Consider the following 23349-nt stretch of genomic DNA (forward strand, 5'->3'; position numbering starts at 1 on the left):
AAGGTCCTTTGGGGTTTCTTCTGTAGTCATAGTTTACATGGGTTTCCATATGGAACCAGTGAAGAGAAACATATACCACTGTGATACCATAGCAAGTGGTTCAGTCACACGTTTTCAGTGTTCAGTCACATGACTCGGGAAGTGAGGTCTCGGCTGAGTGTGATGGGCTGGTGTTAGAGGGGGTCTGGAATTTACATAATATTCCCTTAACCTTACTGGTCTCTGAAAAGCCTGCCTGTATTTGTCTTGATTTAACAAAATAGTGAAAATAAATGAACACTCATAGATATTAATGTGATCATAAGATATAGAAGGTGACACAGACGCTAGGAAGAAAGAAAATGGATGGCCAAAATACCAATGCTGGTCTTATTGATATACAGGCAGCTCGTGCTTGGAAAAATATGCAAGATTAAAAATATTAGTACACCTGAATCTATGATCTGTATTCCATGATCATAGTGAAACCTTAACATTATGTGTCTATGGCCTGGCGAGATAGCTGAGCTGGTATCCATCACCTATTATCTTTTCAGGCCTGAAATTGCACATAGCACCTGCCACTATAGTTGATGTCCTGGATTTAATCCACACAAGCCACATGGTGGAGGGAGAGAACTGACCCACATAGGTTATCCTCTGACCTCCACAAGCATGCTGTGGCCCATGTGTGTGCATACACACACACACACACACACACACACACACACACACACACACACACACACCTGAAAAAGGATGTTTTAAAAAACTGGAGAGGAAAATAACTGCTTAGAGAATAGGGACTTGGGAAGATGTGAACAGCCATTGAAGACTGCCAGTAGAACAAACATTTTCAAAACACTGTCAATCTAATTTTAAAATCATATATATTTGATATTGATTGTAGGTAAGAGTGGAAGAGTGAAATATGCCTGAAGTATCAAGTATTTATCCCTGTGTAAAGATGCCTGGAAGACTTTTTCTTCTTAAACGTGTGCTATTTTGTTTTTTTTATAAGTCATTCGATTATCATGAATTTCTCATGTAACAATAAAAAGAAGCCTTAATGAATAAGACACCAGTACACAAACACATCTGCAGCCACTTACATAAGAATGTCCCTAAATAGGCTTATGCCAAGTAAAGTCTTGGCTTCAGGAACATGAGTCCTACTAGAAAAATAAGATTCATTACAGAAAATACTAGTAAGTTTTAGTGACAGCAACAGCATCACATAGAGTTGTAGTGAAAGTGCAGATACCACTCGGGTCAATGGAGTAAGTGAGTCAATGGAATATGGGGGTCAGTGGAGTAACTGGGTCTGTGGAGTAACTGTGTCTGTGGAATAAGGGGGTCAATGGAGTAAGTGAGTCAATGGAATATGGGGGTCAGTGGAGTAACTGGGTCAGTGGAATAAGGGGGTCAGTGGAATAAGGGGGTCAGTGGAGTAACTGGGTCAGTGGAGTAACTGGGTCTGTGGAATAAGGGGGTCAGTGGAGTAAGTGGGTCAGTGGTTCTTAGCCTGGGCAGTTTTGCCCACTAGAAGGCATTTAGTGATGTCTAAAGATGCTTTGAATAATGACAGTTGGAGAGATGATGGTGCTACTGTATCAAGTGGGTAGATGCCAATAAGGCCTCTCTAATGTACAAGACAACCAAACGTCGAAGTAGTAAACAAATGCATGAAACTCTAAGTAGCAGTAGCTCTGTGGGTGAGAAATCCCATAGATGGCAAAAAGGATCTGCGTGGTAGTTAGAGCTGGCAAGTGTGTCTCTGGAAGGTAGCAAACCACTCTCCAAACTGAAATAGAAGTGTAGACTCAGGTCTGTACAACGAACAGGCACACCTGTGGTATGACCTCCTTACAGGTCACATTCTATGCCCAGTAGAGACAGTGTTTCATATACACCCTAATCATGGCATGTTTGGAGAATCAAAGTTGTCTACATGCTTTGGTATATGGTCAGACAGTTGTATCAGTGAAATGTGAACGGCAACCATAGTAGTGATATACATACGCGTTCTCCTTTGGGGCCTCTGTCGCCAGGTTTACCCATGATGCCCTGGAAAACAGATATCAATGGTAAAAACAAAAACAAAAACAAAAAATACTGCTTGCCAAAATCATTAGTCTGACTGACCTAAATGGTAGAGCATTAAAGATACACTTACAAATTAGAAAATTTAAGAATTTATACTATTTAAAATTTTTTTCATACCTGAGCACCTGGTAATCCATCTTTTCCATTTATGCCCTAAAATGACAGAAAGAATATTTCTATACCATGTCTGCATATGGTCATAGTTAAACAAACAAAAAAATCCCATTACAAGTTTTTTTCTGACACCTTTGTGAATCTGCATGGCAAAATAGACTACACAGTTGGTAGAGTCGTGTGCCCTGAGTTCAAACTCTGGTATATATAGAGTTCAAACTCTACAAAACAAATCCCTTTGTTCTGTAGCAACTTCTCTGAGATAAAGACTTCCATCTCAGAGAGCAATTTCTTACAACTCAGGATGTTTGAGAGGAAGGTGAAAGCCTCCATCCTGTAGGGAAAGTGTTAAAACTCAGGATGAACAACTCAAAATCTTTAGGAAATTCCTGAAACTGAGTGTATTCACTATGCTTCTCCTTCCCAAAGCTTATATTGGAGTAAGAGACATCCTCAGACAAGCTGAGCTGCCTGGAAGAGAACCAGAAACAACAGAATTTTTAGACATGACACTCCATCCTGTTGAGCTGCCTGCAAGTTGTACAGTGAGTTTCGGTGTTCCGGTATTTGTGGGCATCGTCTGTGCTGGAGTGGGCATTTGGCAATGGGCTTCATTTGTACAAGCTCCTGCCGGTAGCCTCTCACCTAAACTCCTGTAAGTAACGTCAGTTAAACTTACCAATTCACCAAGTTGCTCTTGCTGATAGTCTTTACGCTGTCATTGACTGCCTGTGTGTGGGGACACTCATTCAAGTCTTTCCGGGGACAGTGTTAACGTAACAACCTTCTAACAAGCTTTCAGCATGGGGATCCTTCTCAGTAAATATTGTCACTTGTTTCTGGGGGGTATTGCATAACATGGCTGGGATATGATCCTGCTATGAAATAAATTGTCAGCTGGGGAAGTATCATTTTTCAGTTTGAAAAAACTAGAAACGGAGAGCTGGGAGTCTGTAATCATGGTTTTGGAGACTACTAAACAGTGACTTTTTTTTTTTTTAATTAGAAAATTGGAATTTCTGGGACCTTTAAAAGGTATTTTGGAACTGGCCATAAAGCCAGCCCTGCCAGAGATTCATAAAATGGACAGAATTGCCCATCAGAGACAGGAGGAAGAAAGGGGCGTGGGGGTCAAACCTAGAGCCCTGCTGCAGATGTGGCTTTGAGATGTGATTTGAAGAGAGAGATCAAGGTGAGGGATGGGGGTTCCTAGCAAGCAGGCGTTGCCTGGACACGCTCTCTTAAAACCACGAGAAACTAATTGTGTGGGAACAGAGTCCACAAGGACACAGCTGCAGACAGCCACCTGTTTTGCTGCTGTAAATCACACTGACATCTGCTGCCGTTGGTAACCCAACCATAGGCTCGGGACTTCTCTGAAGTACCCTGGGGATTACAGGAGTCCTTTAACTAAGAATATGTTACCTGAAGTGTATAGTTCAAAGAATTTATTAGCCCTAAGAACACTAGCCATGAAGATCAAACTGATTTAAGGAGAGAATGAGAAACAGCATGTCAGCTGAATAAAAGAGAAATCAAATGTAAAACTGGAATTTATGCTTTGAACCTTTAGAATGTACACAATTCTTTTTTTTTAAATTTGTACATGTATTTAATGATGCACGATCATTTCCATGCTCCATTGCCCCCACCAGCTGCTCTGGAATCTCTCTTAACACGACCTCCTCCTGACTTTACCGTCTCTTCTGTGGATAACTGGCTAAATCCAAGTGCAGTTCACAGGGTTAGGGTGGCAACCTGCCCTCCAACGTGAATGGCTCTCCCTTCTGCAGCGGTTCTCAACACCAGCCACTGCCTAGCATGGAACACTTGCTCAAATGAGTTAAGTATTGAATTATATTCTGGAAACCCAAGCCTTTAACAAGATGGCTCACACGGGGTAGATAGGAGAAATTTGTTAAGAGGAGGTGACAGGAATCATGGAATGTTATGGTGTACTCTTAGCATAACTTCCTATAGCCAGCATTGCAGGCCTTTCCAAACTAACTCACAAAACAGTGTTATAGATTGTAACCTCCCCCCCCCCCCTTAGCCTGAAATCTGGCTGATCAGGTTTGACTGTTATCACCAAATCATCGGGGGTGGAGTCTGCCACTCCCACTGCTACTACCTGCCGCCTAGCTGTTCCGGAGTATTCACGTGGTCACCTGCAACTAGACTCCGAAGATGATTTGGCGGGAATGGGCCCCTCCCCTCTTCTTTATAACCGAGTGTCTCCAAACAGTAAAATTGAACCTTGATCAGACTAATGTCTTGGTTCCATCCTTTCTCGCGCAGCCTAGCTCCCTCTTTTCTTCCAGATTCCAAGATGCCTTCCAGGCTCGAACCCAGACATGTGAGCCGCTGGCCGGCCTCAACAATAGATCAGACCCAGAATGTCTGACTCTAATGGGCATATGCCTTTTGTCTCTTGTGTTGCCTTTTCTGAGGAGATGATGGCTAGATCATGCATCAGCTTTGAGCTGTCAGAGAACTACTTACTGAACAAAATTCCTAAGTGCCACTTACTTCTAGACCTTCCCTTTTATGTACACCACAGCAGATGACCAAGACCTTCTATCAAAGGAAATAGGATGGGCTGAACAATGGCTTAGAGGTTAAGATCTCGTGTTGTTCTCTCTGAGGACCACCTTTGGTTCTTACCACCTACCTGGTGGCTCTCAATCCTTTATAACTCCAGTTCCAGGGGATCCAAGGCCCTCTTCTGACCTCCACATGCACCAGGCACCCATATGGGTGCACATATACACATGCAGTCACTCATATACATAAAATAAAATAAATCTTAAACACACCGAATAAACTATGCGAGTTGTCAATGGATGAGTGATCAACCATTGAGAGAGAGAGAGAGAGAGAGAGAGAGAGAGAGAGAGAGAGAGAGAGAAAGAGAGAGAACCCTTAAAACAAAACAAAACACCCCAGAACTTCGAGTCCCTAGCTCCAGGCCCAGCATATCCTCAGCTCATAGGAGGAGACACACACACACACACACACACACACACACACACACACACACACATATATATATGCTAGGTGGGGGGGTGACTGTGACAAAGCTCTTTTTGGGGATGGGCATGACACACCCCTGCAGTGTTAGCAATGACAGTATCCGGGCAAGGCCTGTATATGAAGGAGGAGCCTGAGAGGAGATTTTTCTGCTTTAGTTTATCATGCAGGCACTACTTTGGCTAGTTGTTGGTATCTTCATGTTTTTAAGACCTGATAGACCATTTAATTTTAACTCTGCTGAAGTTACTAGAACTAACAATGAGTCTACTTTACCAGTGCTTAGAAAGTTTCACTTCTCCTCACCATTACTTAAGATATAAAGACACCAGGTAGAGTTCTAGAAAGTTCTGGAAGGAATCCCCTGTCGGTATCCACTAACTCAATATTTAGAACCTGTTCCTATTTCCTTCTGAAGCCGCTGGCTCAAATCTAAGCTTCTAAGGAGGAACATGAAGAGGCAGCGTGTGGGGCTGTGATAGGCAGCCTATTTTGGTTGAATGGGGCTTGTTCTGGTGACCCAGTGGAGAGCCCTACAAGGGACAGAAAGGCGAGCCACATTCCCAGAGTCAGATGCCTGTCTATAATCCTGTGACTATCAGTCACACAATGTCCCAAGCTTCTGGCATTCTCCACCGCCACAGTTACCTGACTATAGCCAGGTATGCTCCTCCCCACAGTTACCTGGCAACAGCAAGATAGCTCAGACCACTATAAGAGGGGCTGCTTGGCCCCTCCTTGCTCTCTTTTAAGCTCTCACCTTTCTTACTCTCATCTCTAGCCCTCCTTCCCTCTCTTTCTTCCCCCCTCTCTCCACGTGGTTATGACTGGTCTCTCTCTCTCTTTCTCCCTTCTCTCTTTCTCCCTGCCTTTCTACAATAAAGCTCTAAAACCATAGACTGTCTCTGATCATCAAGGCCTGTGGTGAACGATGGGATGGGCTTTCTCCTAACAAGCCTTATCTAACCTCCCGCCAGAAGGCCATCCTGTGCTCCAGCCATAGACCTGACCAAGGACTCTTGCCCGTGTTGGAACCATCCAGTGCCCCCTCTCCCCCAACTCTCTCCTCCCTTCAGCCCTGGGGGCCCAGTGTTGCCCCAGGGCCCCATTCTGTTCTCAGCTCTTTTGCGGTTTCCAGCATGGGATGCCCAAGACTAAGAAGCTGGTACCTAGGGCTGCCACTTGTCCACCACCCGCTGAGTGGGGTCAGTGGCTTTAACAGCCAGACACCCACCCGGGGCCGTGTGGAATCCGCCCAGAGCACTGGAACTCTGGCAGGACTAGAGTTCTCTCCCACTCCCTTCTTTTCCCCACATCCACGGCTCCTGCAGCAACGCTTAGAACAGCTTTTAGACAGCAGTTTCTAGAAGGTAAACAAGTACTTACTGGCTTCCCCGAGGGTCCCTCTGGTCCAGGAAAACCTGTATCTCCAATAGGTCCTCTTTCACCCTACAAACGTGTCCCAAAGGGGGAAAAACATTGGTAAAAATGTCTTTAAAAAGCACCTGGGTATGACAGCAGTTTATCCATTGTAAAAGGTAGCTTACCTGCTCCCCTGGTACTCCTGGAGGGCCTGGGGCACCTGGTTTTCCCTGTGACAAAATCAAATAAAAATGTTAAGAACCACGCTACTGATTCCACACACTTCCTGGAGTTTATAGGGCTAGTATATACAGTAATCGGACCAGGACACGATCTAGGGGCTGCAAAGTACACACTTGAGAATGCCGAGGGGGAGCCAGGGATGCTTTCGAACACAGGAAGACAATGTATCCTCACTATTAGAAATCTCTATGTCTTTTTGCCTGGTAGCTCTTCCTTACTCTAGGGGGTGGTTTGGGGTGGGGATGGGGCGGAGATGGGGTGTGCTGGTGAGTTTTCATCAAGTTGACATGAACTGGAGTCTTTTAATAAGAAAAAAAACCTTGATCCTCGCAATTCCTCCGTAAGATTGGCCCAGGGCAAGTCTGTGGAAGGTTTCCTTAATTAATGATTGACATGGGTGCGCCCAGCCCACTGTGGGTGGTGCTACCCCTGGGCACTGGTAGGGGTAAACCTGGTGGTCCTGGGTTGTTTAAAAAAGCAGGGTGAGCAAACCTCGTTCTCTGCTCCAGGTTTCCGGCCTGATTTGCCTGAGGGAAGGACTGTGATCAGGGCACATAAGCCTTTCAAACAAACTCTTTCCTTCTCAAGTTGCTCTTGGTAATGGTTTTTAACTACGTCAATAGAGAGCAAACTAGGACAAAGAAGGCAGAGTGAGAGAAATTCTATCAGGTTTGGAGTTTCACAGGAGAGCTTCTATGTTGGTAATAAGATAATCGGAAGAAAAGAAAAGCACATTCTATTTGAAAAGCTGTGCTTGGGTAAAAGGTTGAGGAAAATAATTATTTTTTAAAAACCTGTCAGTGTGCCTTGTCCAAAGAACTGAGAGTCAGGAGACACTAGAGCAGAGATAGGAACATGGAGTTTATCTCATAGGCCTATGTGTTTGAACACATGGTCTTCAGCTGGTGGCAGTTTGGAGTTTGGGGAGATTGAAAACCTTCAGGCTGTGGTTTTACCAGCAGAGAAACAATTAGGCTTCTCAGAGGTCATTCCTGAAGGTTGTATCTACTTCTGGGTCCTGCCTGAGTGCTCTAAGGTTTGATCTACCAACATTTGAAGAAGCAACACTGTAGGCTCTTTCCGCCCCTGCCCGGCCTACCTCAGCTGCCATGTCTGATGGCTCTCAAGTGGCTTCTGTCAAATATTTTGTCACAGAAGGCAGCTAGCATAGTGGCCTAGCAGAGACTGGAAAATGAAGCTGGCAGCGTTGCTGCTGGAAGAGAGCCTCCTACTCCGTAGGCCTAATCATGTCTGGGAAACTCAGTGTGGGTATATGGGTGAGTATCAGAGACTTTAAAGGGCTAGGCCCCCTCTTCAACCTGCTTTAGAATTCTGGGAGGCTATCCCCCTCAGAGAAGGAAGAAAGAGAGAAATTCTAGGGAAAGCCCTGGGTAGCCTCATCTACACTGGAAAGAGGCAGACTGTTCTAGAAAGGGCAGGAGTGGGTTCTGTGCACCTCCACTGAGTAGGCATGACATGTCCAACTGATTTTATCTTTGCTTCAACTACAATTATCATTTCGATAGATTTAGACAGTACTGAAATATATCTCACTATCTCTACGTATCAATGATGAAATTTAACTGTCCTCTGTTTTGTAGCCATTATCACTACTTGTAGGGCCTCTTAACTGTTTTGTTTTCCAAGGACCAGGTAAAAAACAGACACTTTAAATCACACAACTGCACACGTGTGCTAGGTCCATGTTTAAACCCTTTCCTAATTCTGGAGTTGCCAAGTGCTCCTGGGAGTTGTGAAATCCTATTTTAAAGTACATTTATCAGATGTTAGGTATCCAAATGTAATGTCTTGATATTTCAGCCAACTTACAGCCTCCAAAAATACTTCTGGAATTGCTCAAAAGAACTATCTTTTGAAATTACTATACATGTCTTGATGTCTTTGCTGGTACCCAGTGATCATTCTTTGAAGACAGACTTAATTTATGGTCATAGCGGAACGTTTCTTGAAGTCCTGTGTAGATGAATGCAGTGGGAAGATGAATTTCTTTGTGAGTGTAAGTGAGCAGTTTGGAATGGCATTCTGAGTACAGTTCCAGAAAGAGAGCCCCACACTATGAGGAAGAGTGGCAGGGGTGGGTCCAGGGTCTGAGATTCAGTGTGAAGCCCGTTTTCAAGAAGGATCCTCATTTTACAAAAATTCAAGAGTGCCTGAGAGAGAAGGTAGTTTTCTTTCTTTTTTTTTTCTTTTATCTTTTGTTTTTTTTTGTTTTTTTTCCTTTACAGTTATACACATACCTGGTCTCAGTCTAGACAAATTTAATAAAAAAAGTCATTCTCTGTAAGACATGTACATGACTGGCAGCATTTTATTGTTTATTTGAGCTAGCTCAGTGTAGTAATGGGGAGGGAGTGTGAGCCTCTTTAGGGATGGTGGCCGGAGTTTTGAGGTGGTGTGGGGGTCACGTAGCTGCAGTGGGGTGGGGCTAAGACTAAGGTGCTTTCTGTATTCACAATGCTCTTTCTACCCGAGCATATGGTCTCCACTGACTTTCTTGCAATGGGATAACTGGACTTTCCCCGCAGGGTCACCTGGCAAGAGATAAATGGGCCTCTTATTCATAAACCGTGACCACAAAATTTTAATGAGGGTATCATGAATGAAGATCAGAAGTATCCCAAGGGCTCATAGAAATGACTTCAACCTTTCTGGGAGCACTTCCTATTCATTTGTGAAGACCTTGATGAGATAAAAGCATTTGACACCAGAGAGCAACAAAAATGATGGAGAGGACAGAGGCCTGGTTTATGAGGGAACATTAGCGGCAATAAAGCTCTGCTAATAACCCTGGGTGAGGCAAACACCGGGCAGACTAGAGCTGTGTGCAGGAGGGAGCCTAATGTGTGTGCCCCAGGATAAGCACTTGGCCCTTGGAAGATGGAGAACTGTGAAATATGACAGGGACAGAGATACAACAAGTGAGTTTTCAGAGCTGTGCACACACACTAACACACAGCCATGGATTTACTAAGAAACTTGGGAAGGAAAAACAGAAGAAAGATCAAAATTAAGAAAAGACACACCAGGGTCGAGAGAGGGACAAGCTCTGGGCAGTGGCTGCCCCCAGAGTCACAGTATACTCCAAGCTTCCTTGACCAGTAGCTACAGTCTGGGTATGGGCACAGAAAATGTGTAAGAAGCTAAGATGAGATAAACCCAACTCACCGATATGCCGGCTATGCCTGGGGGGCCTGCTGGGCCTCGATCTCCCTGTTGGGATAAAGATAGAAATGTCTACTTACAATGATGTCTATGGACTCTTCGCTTTTAGAATCATTGCTCAAAGAGTAATTTGACATCTGTTGTGTATGGAGGAAAAAAAATCTCAAAGCCTTACCCTTACCTAGATCAAGAGTTACAGCCAGGCCTAAACACACACACACACACACACACACACACACACACACACACACACACACACAAAACTAAATGTCCTCAATAGGTCGTCTTCATATACCTGCTGTTTATTTATGTGTGTGTAATAGTGAAGAAGATGTTGTGAATTTGAGAGGGTGTGGGGCTGGTAGTGGAGTTGGAGGGAGAGGAGAAGGGGTAGAAATGATACAAAGGTATATCATTCAAAGAAATTGGATTTGTAACGCTTTGCTTGGCTATGATAAGTGCTACTGATATTAGCGTGTATGGAGAAAGCCAGCAGAGCAGAAAACAATGAAGGCACAAGTCAACCTATTGCGTTTTCTCCCTCTACATAGCAAAGTGATTCATAACCCCAATGAAGAGCATCATTCATGATGTTCCTCTGTCTTATTTTAAGAGCAAACCATACATTCTTACAGCTAAAGCTAGTTAATACTTAAAATTCTACCCATAAAAAACATCATTACCGTGACCTGAGAGATTAATCGTACTGAATGTTTTCTAGAAACCCCTTCTTAACCTCACCCCAGTGGATGCAAGGGTTAGAAGAGAAAGACTGAGGATTGAAGATCTGTGGCTCTCCTCTGCTGACCTGATAGAAAACCCTTTTAATTGCTCTGAGAAACAGAATGTGTTGGGTGCTCTTCAAGAGGCAGTGTGATGTTTCAGGTACAGCTGACAATGTCTCGTATGCTGGTGATTACACATGGGATAATACAAAGGCATTTAAAAAATAAAGATGAATTTATTTATTATTTATTATTTAACATATGAGTACTCTATCTGCACGTACATCTGCCTGCCAGAAGAGGACATTAGATCGCATTACTGATGGCTGTGAGCCACTGTGTTGTTTCACAGTAGGATTGCCATGGTGATAACATGCCATTTATTTCACAGAACTTAGAGGAACGGATTTCCATTATGCTTGTCCCAAAGAAATACCCAATGTTGGAAGTGTTGATATCACAGCAGCCCTGATATGACTGCAATCTACTATATACACATATAGGAACTTCATGGGTCAACTAAAATGTAAAGGAAAAAACATCCAGGAAAAGGATATACGTGTGTAATTCTCATTTGTTTTTATCGTGACTATACTGTAATGTTTCATCCAGTGGAAATTGGTGATATGATAAATGCTAGTGTTCCGAAAGCCTCCACTTTTGAGACTCCTCACACCCTTGGATCTCGTTTCCCTAATCATCTTGCCTCCTGTGTGAGTACAGTCAATGTGTACATGGCTCCCAGCATCTCATTCTTGAACATTTCAGCTTTTGGCCACCAGCATGCCAAGGCCCTCGATTCATTTATGGTTCAAAGTTTTCATTATCCTCCACTCCCTTCCATGGTCTGATTCTTTTATGCCCAGTTAAAATTCTGCAGTCACTTGCTTTCATATCTCCCTGTTGTTACCATTAATCTTCTCTTCATATATCTGGGCTTAAGTGCTCGCTTATCAAAGCTAGGGCATCGTTTAAACCCACTCATCTACTGTTCTCTATCTTTACTTGAAAGTCCGCTCTTGGCTGCAGAAATGTAAGTAATTGTGGGGACTGATCTGACTATGCTTAGTGACTGTGACTTCTTCATACTTCCTTCTTTCACTTCCTGACTACCCATCATGCTAGTTGCTTAGTCACAAAACTTAGAGTCTTCCTTGACAACTCTATTCCTTACCTTTATCCAATCAATCAGAAAACCCTGTTTATTCTTTCCTCAAACAGTGTCTATAATCTAGTCATTTCTTCCTCTACCCACCATATCTACCCTGAGCCAGCCAACATCAGCTTCCACCTGGATGCTGGAATGGCCTGTGCTCTAGTTCCTCAAAGGCCCATGTGTTGAAGACTTATTCACCAGTCTGTGGTGCCATTGGAAGATGGTGTAATCTTTAGTCTATGAAGCCTCACAGGACAAAGTCATGCCATTGAAGGGGTGATCTGCGACCACCACCCTCTCTTGTCTCTCAATCTTTGCTTTCTGCCTGCCTCTGTCTCCCGAGTGCTGGGATTACAGGTGTGTGCCACAACACCTGGCTCAGTCTTCTCTTTATAGGCATTTGTTACAAAGCTGACAAACACCACCTTCTAGCTGTCTTTGTTTCCTTCCAACTCAGGTGGCTGTGCTGTTCTTATCAATGGCTCTGGGTTTTGCTTAGGGTCAAAGATTAAAGTCTACACTGGCAGATAACCCTCTTTGTTCATGCTTATTTAGGTTCCTGCTTTGAAGCACGAGCTTACTAATTTTTTAATATACCATGAACCAAGATAAATGCACCAATCCCACATCTCTGAGACAACTTTTACCAAAATTACTAGATGTTCTCGTTAGTTTATGACAAGTTAAGACATTCTAAAGTCACCCGGGAAGAGGAAGTCCCAGCTGGGGAATGGCTCACTAGGCATGTCTGCTGGGCATTTTCTTAGTTAATGATGGCTGTGGGAGGGCCCATCCCACTGTGAGTGATGCCTCCACTGGACAGGTGGTCCTAGGCAGTCTTAAGAGTTCAGCTGAGTGAGTTAAGGAAAGCAAGTCAGTAGCCAGTACTCTTTCATGGCTGCTTCGGTGTCTGCCTCCAGGTTCCTGCTTGGGCTCCTGCCATGACTTTGCTTGATGGTGGAGTGTGATAAACGGAAGCACAAGCCAAACAAGCCCTTTTGTTCTCCCAATTTGCTTCTGGTGAGAGTGTTTTATCACAGCCACAGAAAGCAAACTAGAAGACTATATAACTTGGGAGCTTATCTCGATCTCTCGTGTTCCTTGTAGCTAAGGATACAGACAGCACAGTTCTTCCAGTGGCCACACTGAGCAGCACTCCTCCATGTGATGAGGGTACCGTTCTAAGACTTCTCGGACCTCATAGCCAAGATTTCTGCATCCACACACTCACCTTCTTATTATGCCTGGAGGAGGTGGCCTGTCTCAAGATCTTAACATCTGTTGTTTCTGCTCCACGTGGCTAACTCACCTCCTTTAAGCCACTGGACAGCTCTTACTTTCTCGGATATCATATGATAACCATGGGGGCTCCCACCCCAAGCATGCATGCAGCCCTTTAATCCTCTTTTAAAAAGGACTAATTCATTTATTTAATGTGTATCAGTTTTTATATGTTTTTGGTGAGGATTGTGAATTGCCTGGAATTACAGATAGTTGGGAGCTGCTGTATAGGTGCTGGGAATTGAACCTGGGTCTTCTGAAAGGTAGACAGTGCTCTTAACCACTGAGCCATCTCTCTGGACCTGGCCCATTCTACTTTAATTTCTTTGTGATATCATTGTTTCTATCTTGCATATACAACTAGTCCCAGTATCCTGCCCTAGAAAATGAGTCCTATAAGTATAAAAGATTCATTTGTTTCATTTCCTTATACATTCATTTTATGTTTCATGAAACAGTTATTGGCATGATAGGAGGTACATATACATTTCTGAAGATGAATGAATGCATTTTTAACTTCTGTGCTTACCTTTACACCAGGAAATCCTTCTAGTCCTGGCAAGCCCATTGCACCAGGCTCTCCCTATAAAGAGGAATAAGGACCAGAGGTTTGTAAGCAATGGTTTAAAGTCAGCGTCTTTATGTCCTATGCTCCTCAATTCTGATTTGAAACTTGGCAAGTGGACGGTATCCTGTTTTTTTCAAATTAGGTATATGAAAACAGTTTGGGAATTAAAGCTATTCTCCAGGCATGAGTCCATTTTCTGATTAATTGTTTTTATTCTGATTAAGAATCTAATCAGGACGAATCCCTCTAGTATATTAATAACTCCAATTTTAGCAAGAGTTAAAATGAAGAGCAGATTTTAATAAAGTTTGCCATTTTGTGAGGCACCTGGGGCTACTAGCTTATGATATAATAAGATTGAACTCTTTATGAGCGAATGAAACTGGAGCACTCAAAGCAGAACTTGTAGCATCCTTAACACGACTGTAAATGCTTAGGAAGATCACCCAGGAGAGGCACCTCCAGCCATTCTAAGTCATTGCTCAAGCTGACGGGCGCTAGGAGGGGATACACAGCACTGAAATGAAACAAAACAAACATTTGCCCTTTATATATATTCTACTGCACTGTCCCAAACTATATGTCTTTAAGTAAGATATTTGGAAAATCTATGTTGAAAGATGCTGATTATTTGAACAAATAAACCTTGTGATCAAGAAGGATGTAGAGTTGGTTCAGAGAGAGGCTCAGCAGTTAAGAGCATTGGTTGCTCTTGCAGAAGACCTTGGTTCAGTTCCCAGCACCCACAAGGTAGCTCACAACCACCTGTAACTCCAGTCCCAGGGATACAATGCCCTCCACTGGCCTCTTGTGGGTACTGCATGCATGTTGTGCATGGCTATATATGCAAGCAAAGCACAGAAAAACAAAAAAAAATCTTTAGAAAAATAGAGAAATAGGTAAAGTGAGAGTTATCTGATAAATCCTTATAAATTACTGTTAACTGTTAACATTTTCTTAGGACAGTGGATATTTTAAACTTAACAACACTGGCTGGGTGTGGTGGTGCAGGCTTTTAATCCTAGCACCTGGGAAGCAGAAGCTAAGGCAGGTAGAGCTCAGATCAGGGTGAGTTCCAGGCTAGCCTGATCTATAAGGGGAGTTCCCCAGCCAACTAGCCAGCCAGCCAGAGCTTCACAGTGAGATATTGTCTCAAAACAAACAAATAAAAAGCAATGTAACACAGAATAGCAAGCGTTTCCATTATATTCTCTGTAGATGTATTTTTGTACAGAAAATACACATCTGAAAGACTTCTAAATCTGTACACCCATTATTGCTTATTGCCTACTACACACTACTAAACAAGTGGGCATACAACTTGGTATGTTTATGTTTCATAATTCAAAACAATTCTCACTACTATATATGTATATATAACCTGCCAGTCATAAGAATAAATGATAAAACGTGTTCAGATTGTATTCTGTGTGAATCAGTATGAAGGGGGCTCCTAGTTATTGATGCATGGAATATTTCCTAGTATCATGTTTCTTTGTTTACCCTCTCAACAGTCTTTCCTTAGGATAGAAGAAGCAATCAATTAATTAATCAGCATTTGTTTGAGCGTACATAGTAATTAAATATTAATTGAAATCATTTAGACATTGAATAGCTAAAGAAAAAAAAGTGGTTTGCATCAGGAAACCATCTAGTTATTCGCAGATTCAATTTAAGGTAATTTTTTCCTCTATAAAGGCTTATTCAGAAGATTATTATTGCCACGTGTTGTGTGTTGAATCTTAAAGACCCCCCTCAAAGTGCATGAATTTAAGGGCTGATCTGCAATGTGGCTGCACACAGAAGAGGGGGTCATGAAGGCTGTGACCATATCAATTAGCCCATTATAGACTTATAGCTTAATGGGCTGTAGGGACAGGGTTTGGTTATAAAGGAAAGAGGTCTTTTGCTTTGTGTCACCGTGAGACTAGCAGCTCAGCCTCCCTAAGTGTTCCCTGGTACATATTCTGACTCACCACAGGGCGGACAATGGTCTGAAACGTCAGTCAAAACAACGTTTCCTCCTTCTGTGCTTTGTCACAGTGACACGAAGCTGACTTGAGCTTGTCATGGAACTTGAAGGACACCCAGAAAGGACATTCCCCTACCCACCTCATCCGTGTTCCCTTTTAAAATGCGTACTCGGTCAGTAGTTCTCTCACTCCTGGCTTATTCCTGTGCCGTGGAGTGTGGTTTCTCCAGACCCAGCAGATGATGTGTGACAATGAGTATGGCGGGTGGCTGTGCACAGGCAGATAGGACTCAGGGGAGTAATTTCAGGGAATTTTGTTTGTATGGTAAGTGTGGATGTTCACACAATATTCAACCCCACAGCGTTCTATCTCTGTTTTTGTGTTTCATTCACACAAGCTCACAGTCTAAACAGAGACTATTCTTCAGTTGTTTTTTTTTTTTTTATTATTTGTTCTGTCACAGCTAAGAAATATGGGACCTAATTTCTTCAAATTTTACTCAAACAGTCTTTATATTTTGGCCAGCTTCTTTCCAGTGCTAATAAATTATAATGTACTCTTTAGTATAACATTTAATTTTTTTCTTACCCTAATCTGCCAATTATTAACATTAGAACTTAAAGAGTATCCCAGAAAAGTCAATGAGAAGTCTAAATTTCTCTCTGTGACTCAGAGGCGGTCCTATTTTAAAAGTCTGTAGGACAGTAAGACTAGGGGGAGATTTTTATCAATATGATGAGAAATAGAAATAAAAATGAACAACATATTTCTAGATGACCATATATAATAGTATTTTAAATGTTGCAAACAAAGAAATGGTAACTTCCATATAACACATTTGGGATTCAGAATATAGTATGAAGGACTTGAAATACTTATTTTAGAGCAAATCAGATAGACATCTAATATATACTGACCAGTAACAATGATAACTTCCTTGATAACTCTCTTTTGAAAAAGTCACTTTCCATGGTTTCTCTCTTCTGGTTTAATGCTTTTTCTTTCAGACAGTTTTACCAACTTCTACCATTATAGTAAAATGACTCATTTTTTTCCCACATAGCATCAGAAGGTGGTTGGGGAGTTTATCTCAGTACTAGGTACATTAATTTTCACTTCTTCCCTCAAAGGTTGAACGGATATATAAATAGGACCTGAACGATGGAATATTTGCTTGGAAAGGACATGGCAGGAAAAGAAGTGCAGAAGGTTAGAGGGAATCTAATTGAATCTGGCAGAGCTTTTGCAGGGATGCTCCACCGTTGAGAGAGATGCTGAGAACAGTTATCATCCTTGGGGCAGCTGGAGGACATGATCTCCTTCCTTGCTGAGTGTTAACCTCCTGCTGTCTTCCACTCAATATGAAGGGCTATGACAGTCTACGCTCCCTGCAGAATAATTGCCCAAGACTTGCAAAGTAAATAAACAACCCTCTCCCCTTTTCTGGTTGGTGAGATGTCAGACATAGTAAGGGATTTCTCTCCCTTAAGTGTTTCTCTTCCACAAGTGACTTTAAATTGCATCAATCATCCAAAGAAGGCGGTCAGAGGAAAGTGTTCTATTTATCAAGGGCATTCTATGTGTCTTCCTACATCAGAGGACGATTTTTAAAACCCACTAAAGGAAACAGCAGAGCCTCAAGGGCAGGCACAGAATGGGGACTAAAGCATCGTGAAAATAAAGAACACATTTTGCTGACATTTCTTCATTTGCTTGCTTGTCTGACACCTTCACTGATACACACCCAAGATGACAGCCTGTCTTTGCCTGGTGCCTTTTCTAGTGTTAACAAAGACTTCACGGAAGTAGGAACATACGTACCACTGGGCCAGGATCACCTTTTGGACCCTGGAAGAAAGGTGTGGAAAGGTAGTTTAATTACGACTAAGCCACCATTGTAGAACCCGGAGCACTTTCTTCAAATTCTTGTTAACAAATATAAGAAAGGTACGTATTCTGACTTTGCTGAAGGTTAGATTTAGAGTAAAGTTTAGAAACATAATTTGAGGTCTAGCGATGTTCCAGTAGTTAGGAGCACATAATGTTCTTCCAGAGGACCTGAGTGCAGGTTCTAGCACCCATGATGTGTGGCTTACACCTGTAATTCTAGCTCCAGGAAATCTAGCACCCTCTTCTGGCTCGTACAGGAATTGCATGCATATTGCATGCATATAACCCCCTCCCCCAGCCCCCATCCACCTTATATCATTAAAATAAAATAAGTTTAGAGAAACAACATGGTGCTATTTCTATGGACACATTTGGACATTGATCTAGAGCTTAGATTAACTATAAGGAAAGAGACAATGCTATGCTAAATATTTTCCACAATTAAGGCTTTGCTCACTGTTTCTTTTATTTAAATTAGTTGTACTTCTTTACTCCTCTGTAAAACTGGGTGATATTTGTGACATCCAGTTTCCAGCAAGCTCAAGGCAGACCCATCTCCCATCATTATTGTGATCAAGCTAAGGCAACTTAAAGACAGAACATCTGTACTTACTGGGGGGCCCGGAGGTCCTGGGTAACCGGGAACATTCACCCCTCCCTTCAAGGGAAGAGAAAGCAGATGAGAAGAATTTATAGATTATAGATCTATACATCATAGGTAATTAGACATGGAGGTACCTGGATTTTATATAAACTGCTCATGCCGTTTCCCTCATTGAGCGGGACACCCTTAGGAAAAAAATGAGACACAGAAGTTAGCACTTGGAACTTTGGTCATTTTATCAGATGGTATTCTTTCTATATTAACTTTTACTTAAATTTCCCCCTACTCTATATTTAAGGTGAATTTAATACCATAAACCAAATACCACAGTGTTTCAATATTTTAAAACAGTGGGGAAAACTGGACAAAGGAGCCTGACTTATGTCTGGAACACTTGGATGCTTCCGGTTGGAGTGTGAGTCGTGTTCAGGTGTGGCACATGAGGTTCTAATGCAATTGGTTGAAAAAATACTATCTGCTCATTAAAATTCAGTGTCTGAATAGCCAATTTACTGTGTTCTCAGCCTGCTGACCTGCAGGCAGCCATGCCGTCGGACTGATGTAGCTGTGACTAGGGAACAGCTTGCCAACTGCAAAGTGACGTTTCCTCACAGTCTCTTCAAGCCAGACAGAAACTTAAGGTGAATGGGAGGATAACGTCACTCATAACACCCTGTGTGGATGCTTCTACCAAGATGTCTTTAATAACCAGGGAACAAGAACTTGCTCAAAACAAACAAACAAACAAACAAAACAACAAAACTAAAACTTTGATGCATAAATATAGAGCATGAAACTGCACTCATTGTGTAGCTTGAAAACTCTCGTCCATGTTTGCAAAAATGCACACGAAACATTCAGTTTGGAAACACCTAGAAAGGATAACAGACTCTAAGAAAAAAAATCCAAGTGTGTTTTCATTTTTTTTTTGTTATTTTTTCTATACCTCAGCTGTAAAAATGAGGAAGTCTTTATTTCATTACTGCTTGAGGATAACAGTAGAGGTAGCCGTGCCCAGCGAGCACTGTTTCCACGCATCTTCAAATCAGTGGTGACAGAAGAGGATGCTCTGTCTGTTTATCCTTTTATTGATTCTTCACTCTTTTGGCAATAACTGAACATGGGCTATATTTCAGTATACTTGGCCTCGAATAGATGTAAGAATGTTTTCCAAGAGAAGATGTATAATCTGGCTTAAAAAAAAAAATCTAGAGACAAGAGGCAGATTTCTTAAGCCTTATAGAAAAGCACAGGTTTCTTTAACGGTCTCATGATATATTTTGCTTTTTACCCCCATTGAGGAGATGACATTTTTAGAATCTGAACTCTGTGAGTTGTCTGGCTTGCTTCTATGTGAAGGAAGAATCCGATGCAGAATGTGTTTAAGAAAGCGGAGGCCAACGCAGTTAATTTGTGTGTAAAGCATGCAACTATACCCAGACTCATAACATACTCTTTAGTTTTCAGAAAGCTACTGTGAGACTTCACCCTTTCTCTGCTAAGTTTGGATTTTTAAGTTCCTACGAGGTAATGCAGGAAATAACACGTGTGAGCCCCAGCTCTGCTGCTATTCGAACATGGCTCCACAAGAGGGCAGACTTGCTACAGAGAGAGGCCGCGCTGCTCTGCACAGCCTCCCTGGAAGTCTGTGTGGCTGACTAGGGCAGAAGACCTCCAGAGCCCTGGGGCATTTTTCTCACTGCGTGCCCTGGAAGTAGAATGTCTTCCCGTCTCAGACACTGCTTATGGGGTGAACATAAACAACATCTTTGAAAAAGCAAATTGCGTGGTTGGAAAGATGTCTTCTTAAAGGCCTTTTAATATCTGTGGAGCTTTATCATCTGTGTAGTCAAATGTTTCTCCATCCGTTGATGGAAGTAGAGAGTCAGGCGTCCGGATTCCATGGAAAAGAAGTTCACACTATACAAACAACTCTAAACACTGCAGACTGCAGCTGAGCTGAAATAGAGACGGGTTAGGCCCACCTAATGCTGCATTGCATGTCATTTACACACGTATACACACACACACACACACACACATACACGCACAGGCATGTATACAGGCACACATGCTCACACACAAGCAGTCACAAAAGCACACACTCAACTGAATATTTTGTTTTGCAAGCATCTAGGTAACCTACGTATGAGTCATAAGTACACAGAATTAAAACCTCAAACAACTCACAGGGGGTCCAGGAGGTCCAGGTTTCCCAGGGGGTCCCTCACTACCCTGCAAGAGAGACACAGGCTTGAATTAATGGTTTGGCCATTTCTACTCCAAGTCTGTGAACCAGGTTGTTCAGAAAGCAATCTTCCGAAATCATCATGGCTTGTCATTTGGCTTCAGCCTTGCGATCCTATTCTGCTTAGCTTGCTTCTTAACCCAGTAAAATACATTTCCCCACTCCAGGAAAGTGAATAACCCCTTTCAAGTCCACCTGGATTCTCGCTGTGCGAACTCTAGGAGTGACAGTTTCACTGGGGGTAGACCAGTTAGGTGACCTGCCCTGGGCTTTGAGTACAGGTGGGGGATTTTTCCTCCTATGTGAGCGTGGGGGATAGGGTAGAGTTCATGTGAATAAATTGTGGACTTGGAGACTGTGGCTCTCTGGATTAATCTTTACTTTTGGCTTCATCTTCACTCCCTCAAGTTCATAATGGAATATGCAACTGAAGTATGAAGTCCCAACCAGTGTCATATCGAACCAGGTGAGGTGTGTTTGACTGAGTGGAAGTGATGATTTTGCTATGACACTATTTAAGGGAAATGGTTTGTACAGTGTAAATAGCTTGTAGGAGACATAAATCTAAAGGCAAGTGGGACTCCAATAATTGTTTACTGGGCCAATAACTATTCTGTGAGTTTTTTTGAACTGAAACCTGGTAAGTGACTTTTACAAAGCACAGAAATACTGACCAGTCCATTCATGGGAAGCAGTTGCTGCAGCTCTTTTGGCTTTTTAAGAGTCGTTCCTATAACTGCGCACTGCTTTTAGAATGGTATCATTATAAAACTGTTCTAAGTCACATCTATCAGGGATGGTGACAACACAGAGCATATGATGCCCAGGAATTTTGAGGGATGTCAGTCCTCTTTCAGAACTGGACTGAAGATCTTATTTCAATACTCATCTGTTTCCTACCAACAAAGGAACACATCACAAACCATATATTTATCATTGTACATAAACAGTAAAGTTTCTCACGCGATGCACTGCCCGAGCACGTGCACGCACGCTGAGGAAGTGTGCTGTATCTTTCCCACACAGCTTTGATGGTTGCCGTCCCCCTAAGACTCCCCCTGTTCTGTTGACCTCTGCCAATGCCCTTCAGAGCATTACATCACACTTCTCATGAGTCAACAAACAATATGTGCCTGTCGAGAACACTCCTCCCCACCCCCTGGCACCATCAGAAGGAATATTCTCATTTGTGCCCTCATGCTCATTTCAGTGTGGAATTCCCATTAGCTTCAAAGGCAAATCAAGGGCTGAATAATTTTCATAGAAAATAGAGGAAAGGGGCTGGGACAGAGAGATCCTTAAGATCTTAACAGGATAAAAATGTGCTGAGGCTCTCTAGCACACTGCTTCCTCTCAGTGCCTCGGGGATCTTGATTCCATCACGCTTCCCTCTGCTCAGGATGTGGCATCCTGGCAAGCGTGCGTGCAGGAGACACTTAAGCAGCTTCTGTAGTTCTTTGCACTTATTTCCTTAATCTGAATAGCTGTAGCTACTTCATCCATTCGGTGGCTATGCCTGGACGGTCACTGTAATGCCTGGAAGTGAGATCTTACACCATGACAGCTTGATGCTCCCATGCTGTTGGTTTTCTCTCCCAGCCACAGCACACACACCCAGCTGTGAGCTGTGATGGTTGGTCCTCACTGTCGGTTGGATGAGATTTAGAATCACCATGGCAACACACCTCTGGGTGGGTGTTTCCAGAAAAGTTTAGTAGGAGGACCCACCCTGAATAGGGGCATCATTAGCACACAGGCTGGAGGCCCAACTGAATAAGGGAGTAGAACAGTTGTATTCAACTAGTTATCTCTGCTTCCTGCCTTCTGATGCGGTAGACGTGAACTGAAGACCTCAAGATCTTTCTTCTACCATGACCTCCCCACCACGATGAACTGAGGTCTTGAACTGTAAGTGCAAATAAACCCTCCCCACCTTTGTCGGTTTTCTCAGATATTTTGACATAGCAACTATAGTAACTAATACATTCTTCTTCCAAGGGAACATGGCTTTAGTCATTTCCTGCCAAGGTCTTTTAGGGACAGCATTACCAGACTGTCTCACAAGTCCTTGGTTACTGATCGTTGTCTTGATAGCCAGCAAGACATCATCTGGAGCCAGGGAGCTTGCTTGGAATGTTTGGGCTTTCCTCTTCTAAACTTACAGCATGAATCCTACTCATAGGACGACGAAGTAGATGGGCCCTTTAGGAGATAGGTCATGGGGTGGAACTTTCATGAATGGGATCAGTGCCCTTATAAAGAAGCCTGAAAGAGCTTCGTTACTGTTGAACCACACAAAGACTCCTTTAGAACATGCCCTCTGTGAATAAGAAAATGGGCCCGCCAGCTACCAAAACCACCAGTGCTTTGGTGGGGGATTTTCTAGCTTTATATATATATATAACAAAAGTCCAAAGAGAACAAGACAGCCATAGCTGGAAGTCTCTAATACATTACAATCCAGCTTACCTTTACCTCTTTAGGAGGCTTGAACCAGTCACCCTTCCTCACAAACGGATGTCTCAGCTTCTAAACCGTTTGGATTTTCTATCTCCAAACCCAGAGTTCTCATCTATGAACACCTGTGTTTGGACCCACTTTTAGACCAACATCTTTGCAAGTCCACTCCACGAGTAGCCTCTGCCCAGCATACGTCATTTGCTCTTGTAGGCTGCCCTTGATTGAATGGAGCTCACAGTCAATGGTCCCACCTTACCCCTAACCCAAGCCCCATTTTCCTTTGTACCTTGTCACCTTTTGCTCCAGTGGGACCAGGATGTCCAGTTCTTCCTGTTAAGCCCTGTAAAAAATGAAAAGCTTGTTGTTATGGAACCAACAAGCCAATGGTCAATAGGTGGTGGAAGGTGACCGCTTAAACCTACCCATT

The 23349-nt window shown here is 42.8% G+C and overlaps 1 protein-coding gene across 7 annotated transcripts in view; it reads right to left on the bottom strand.

The window, feature by feature from the left end:
- The window catches only part of Col19a1 (collagen, type XIX, alpha 1), a 330240-nt gene that overhangs the window by 25369 nt on the left and 281522 nt on the right, over positions 1 to 23349 (bottom strand). For all 7 annotated transcript variants that reach the window (XM_006495645.4, XM_030245411.1, XM_006495646.4 and 4 more), the window contains 11 exons: positions 23209 to 23262; positions 20405 to 20449; positions 18349 to 18399; positions 18224 to 18268; positions 17542 to 17568; positions 13709 to 13762; positions 10021 to 10065; positions 6777 to 6821; positions 6616 to 6678; positions 2203 to 2238; positions 2002 to 2046 (listed from right to left, as the gene is read on the bottom strand). In XM_006495645.4, the coding sequence (XP_006495708.1) occupies positions 2002 to 2046; positions 2203 to 2238; positions 6616 to 6678; positions 6777 to 6821; positions 10021 to 10065; positions 13709 to 13762; positions 17542 to 17568; positions 18224 to 18268; positions 18349 to 18399; positions 20405 to 20449; positions 23209 to 23262 (510 nt within the window). The remainder of the gene's footprint in view (positions 1 to 2001; positions 2047 to 2202; positions 2239 to 6615; positions 6679 to 6776; positions 6822 to 10020; positions 10066 to 13708; positions 13763 to 17541; positions 17569 to 18223; positions 18269 to 18348; positions 18400 to 20404; positions 20450 to 23208; positions 23263 to 23349) is intronic.

This window comes from Mus musculus, chromosome 1 (genome assembly GCF_000001635.26).
Source record: "Mus musculus strain C57BL/6J chromosome 1, GRCm38.p6 C57BL/6J".
Classification (NCBI taxonomy): Eukaryota; Metazoa; Chordata; class Mammalia; order Rodentia; family Muridae; genus Mus; species Mus musculus.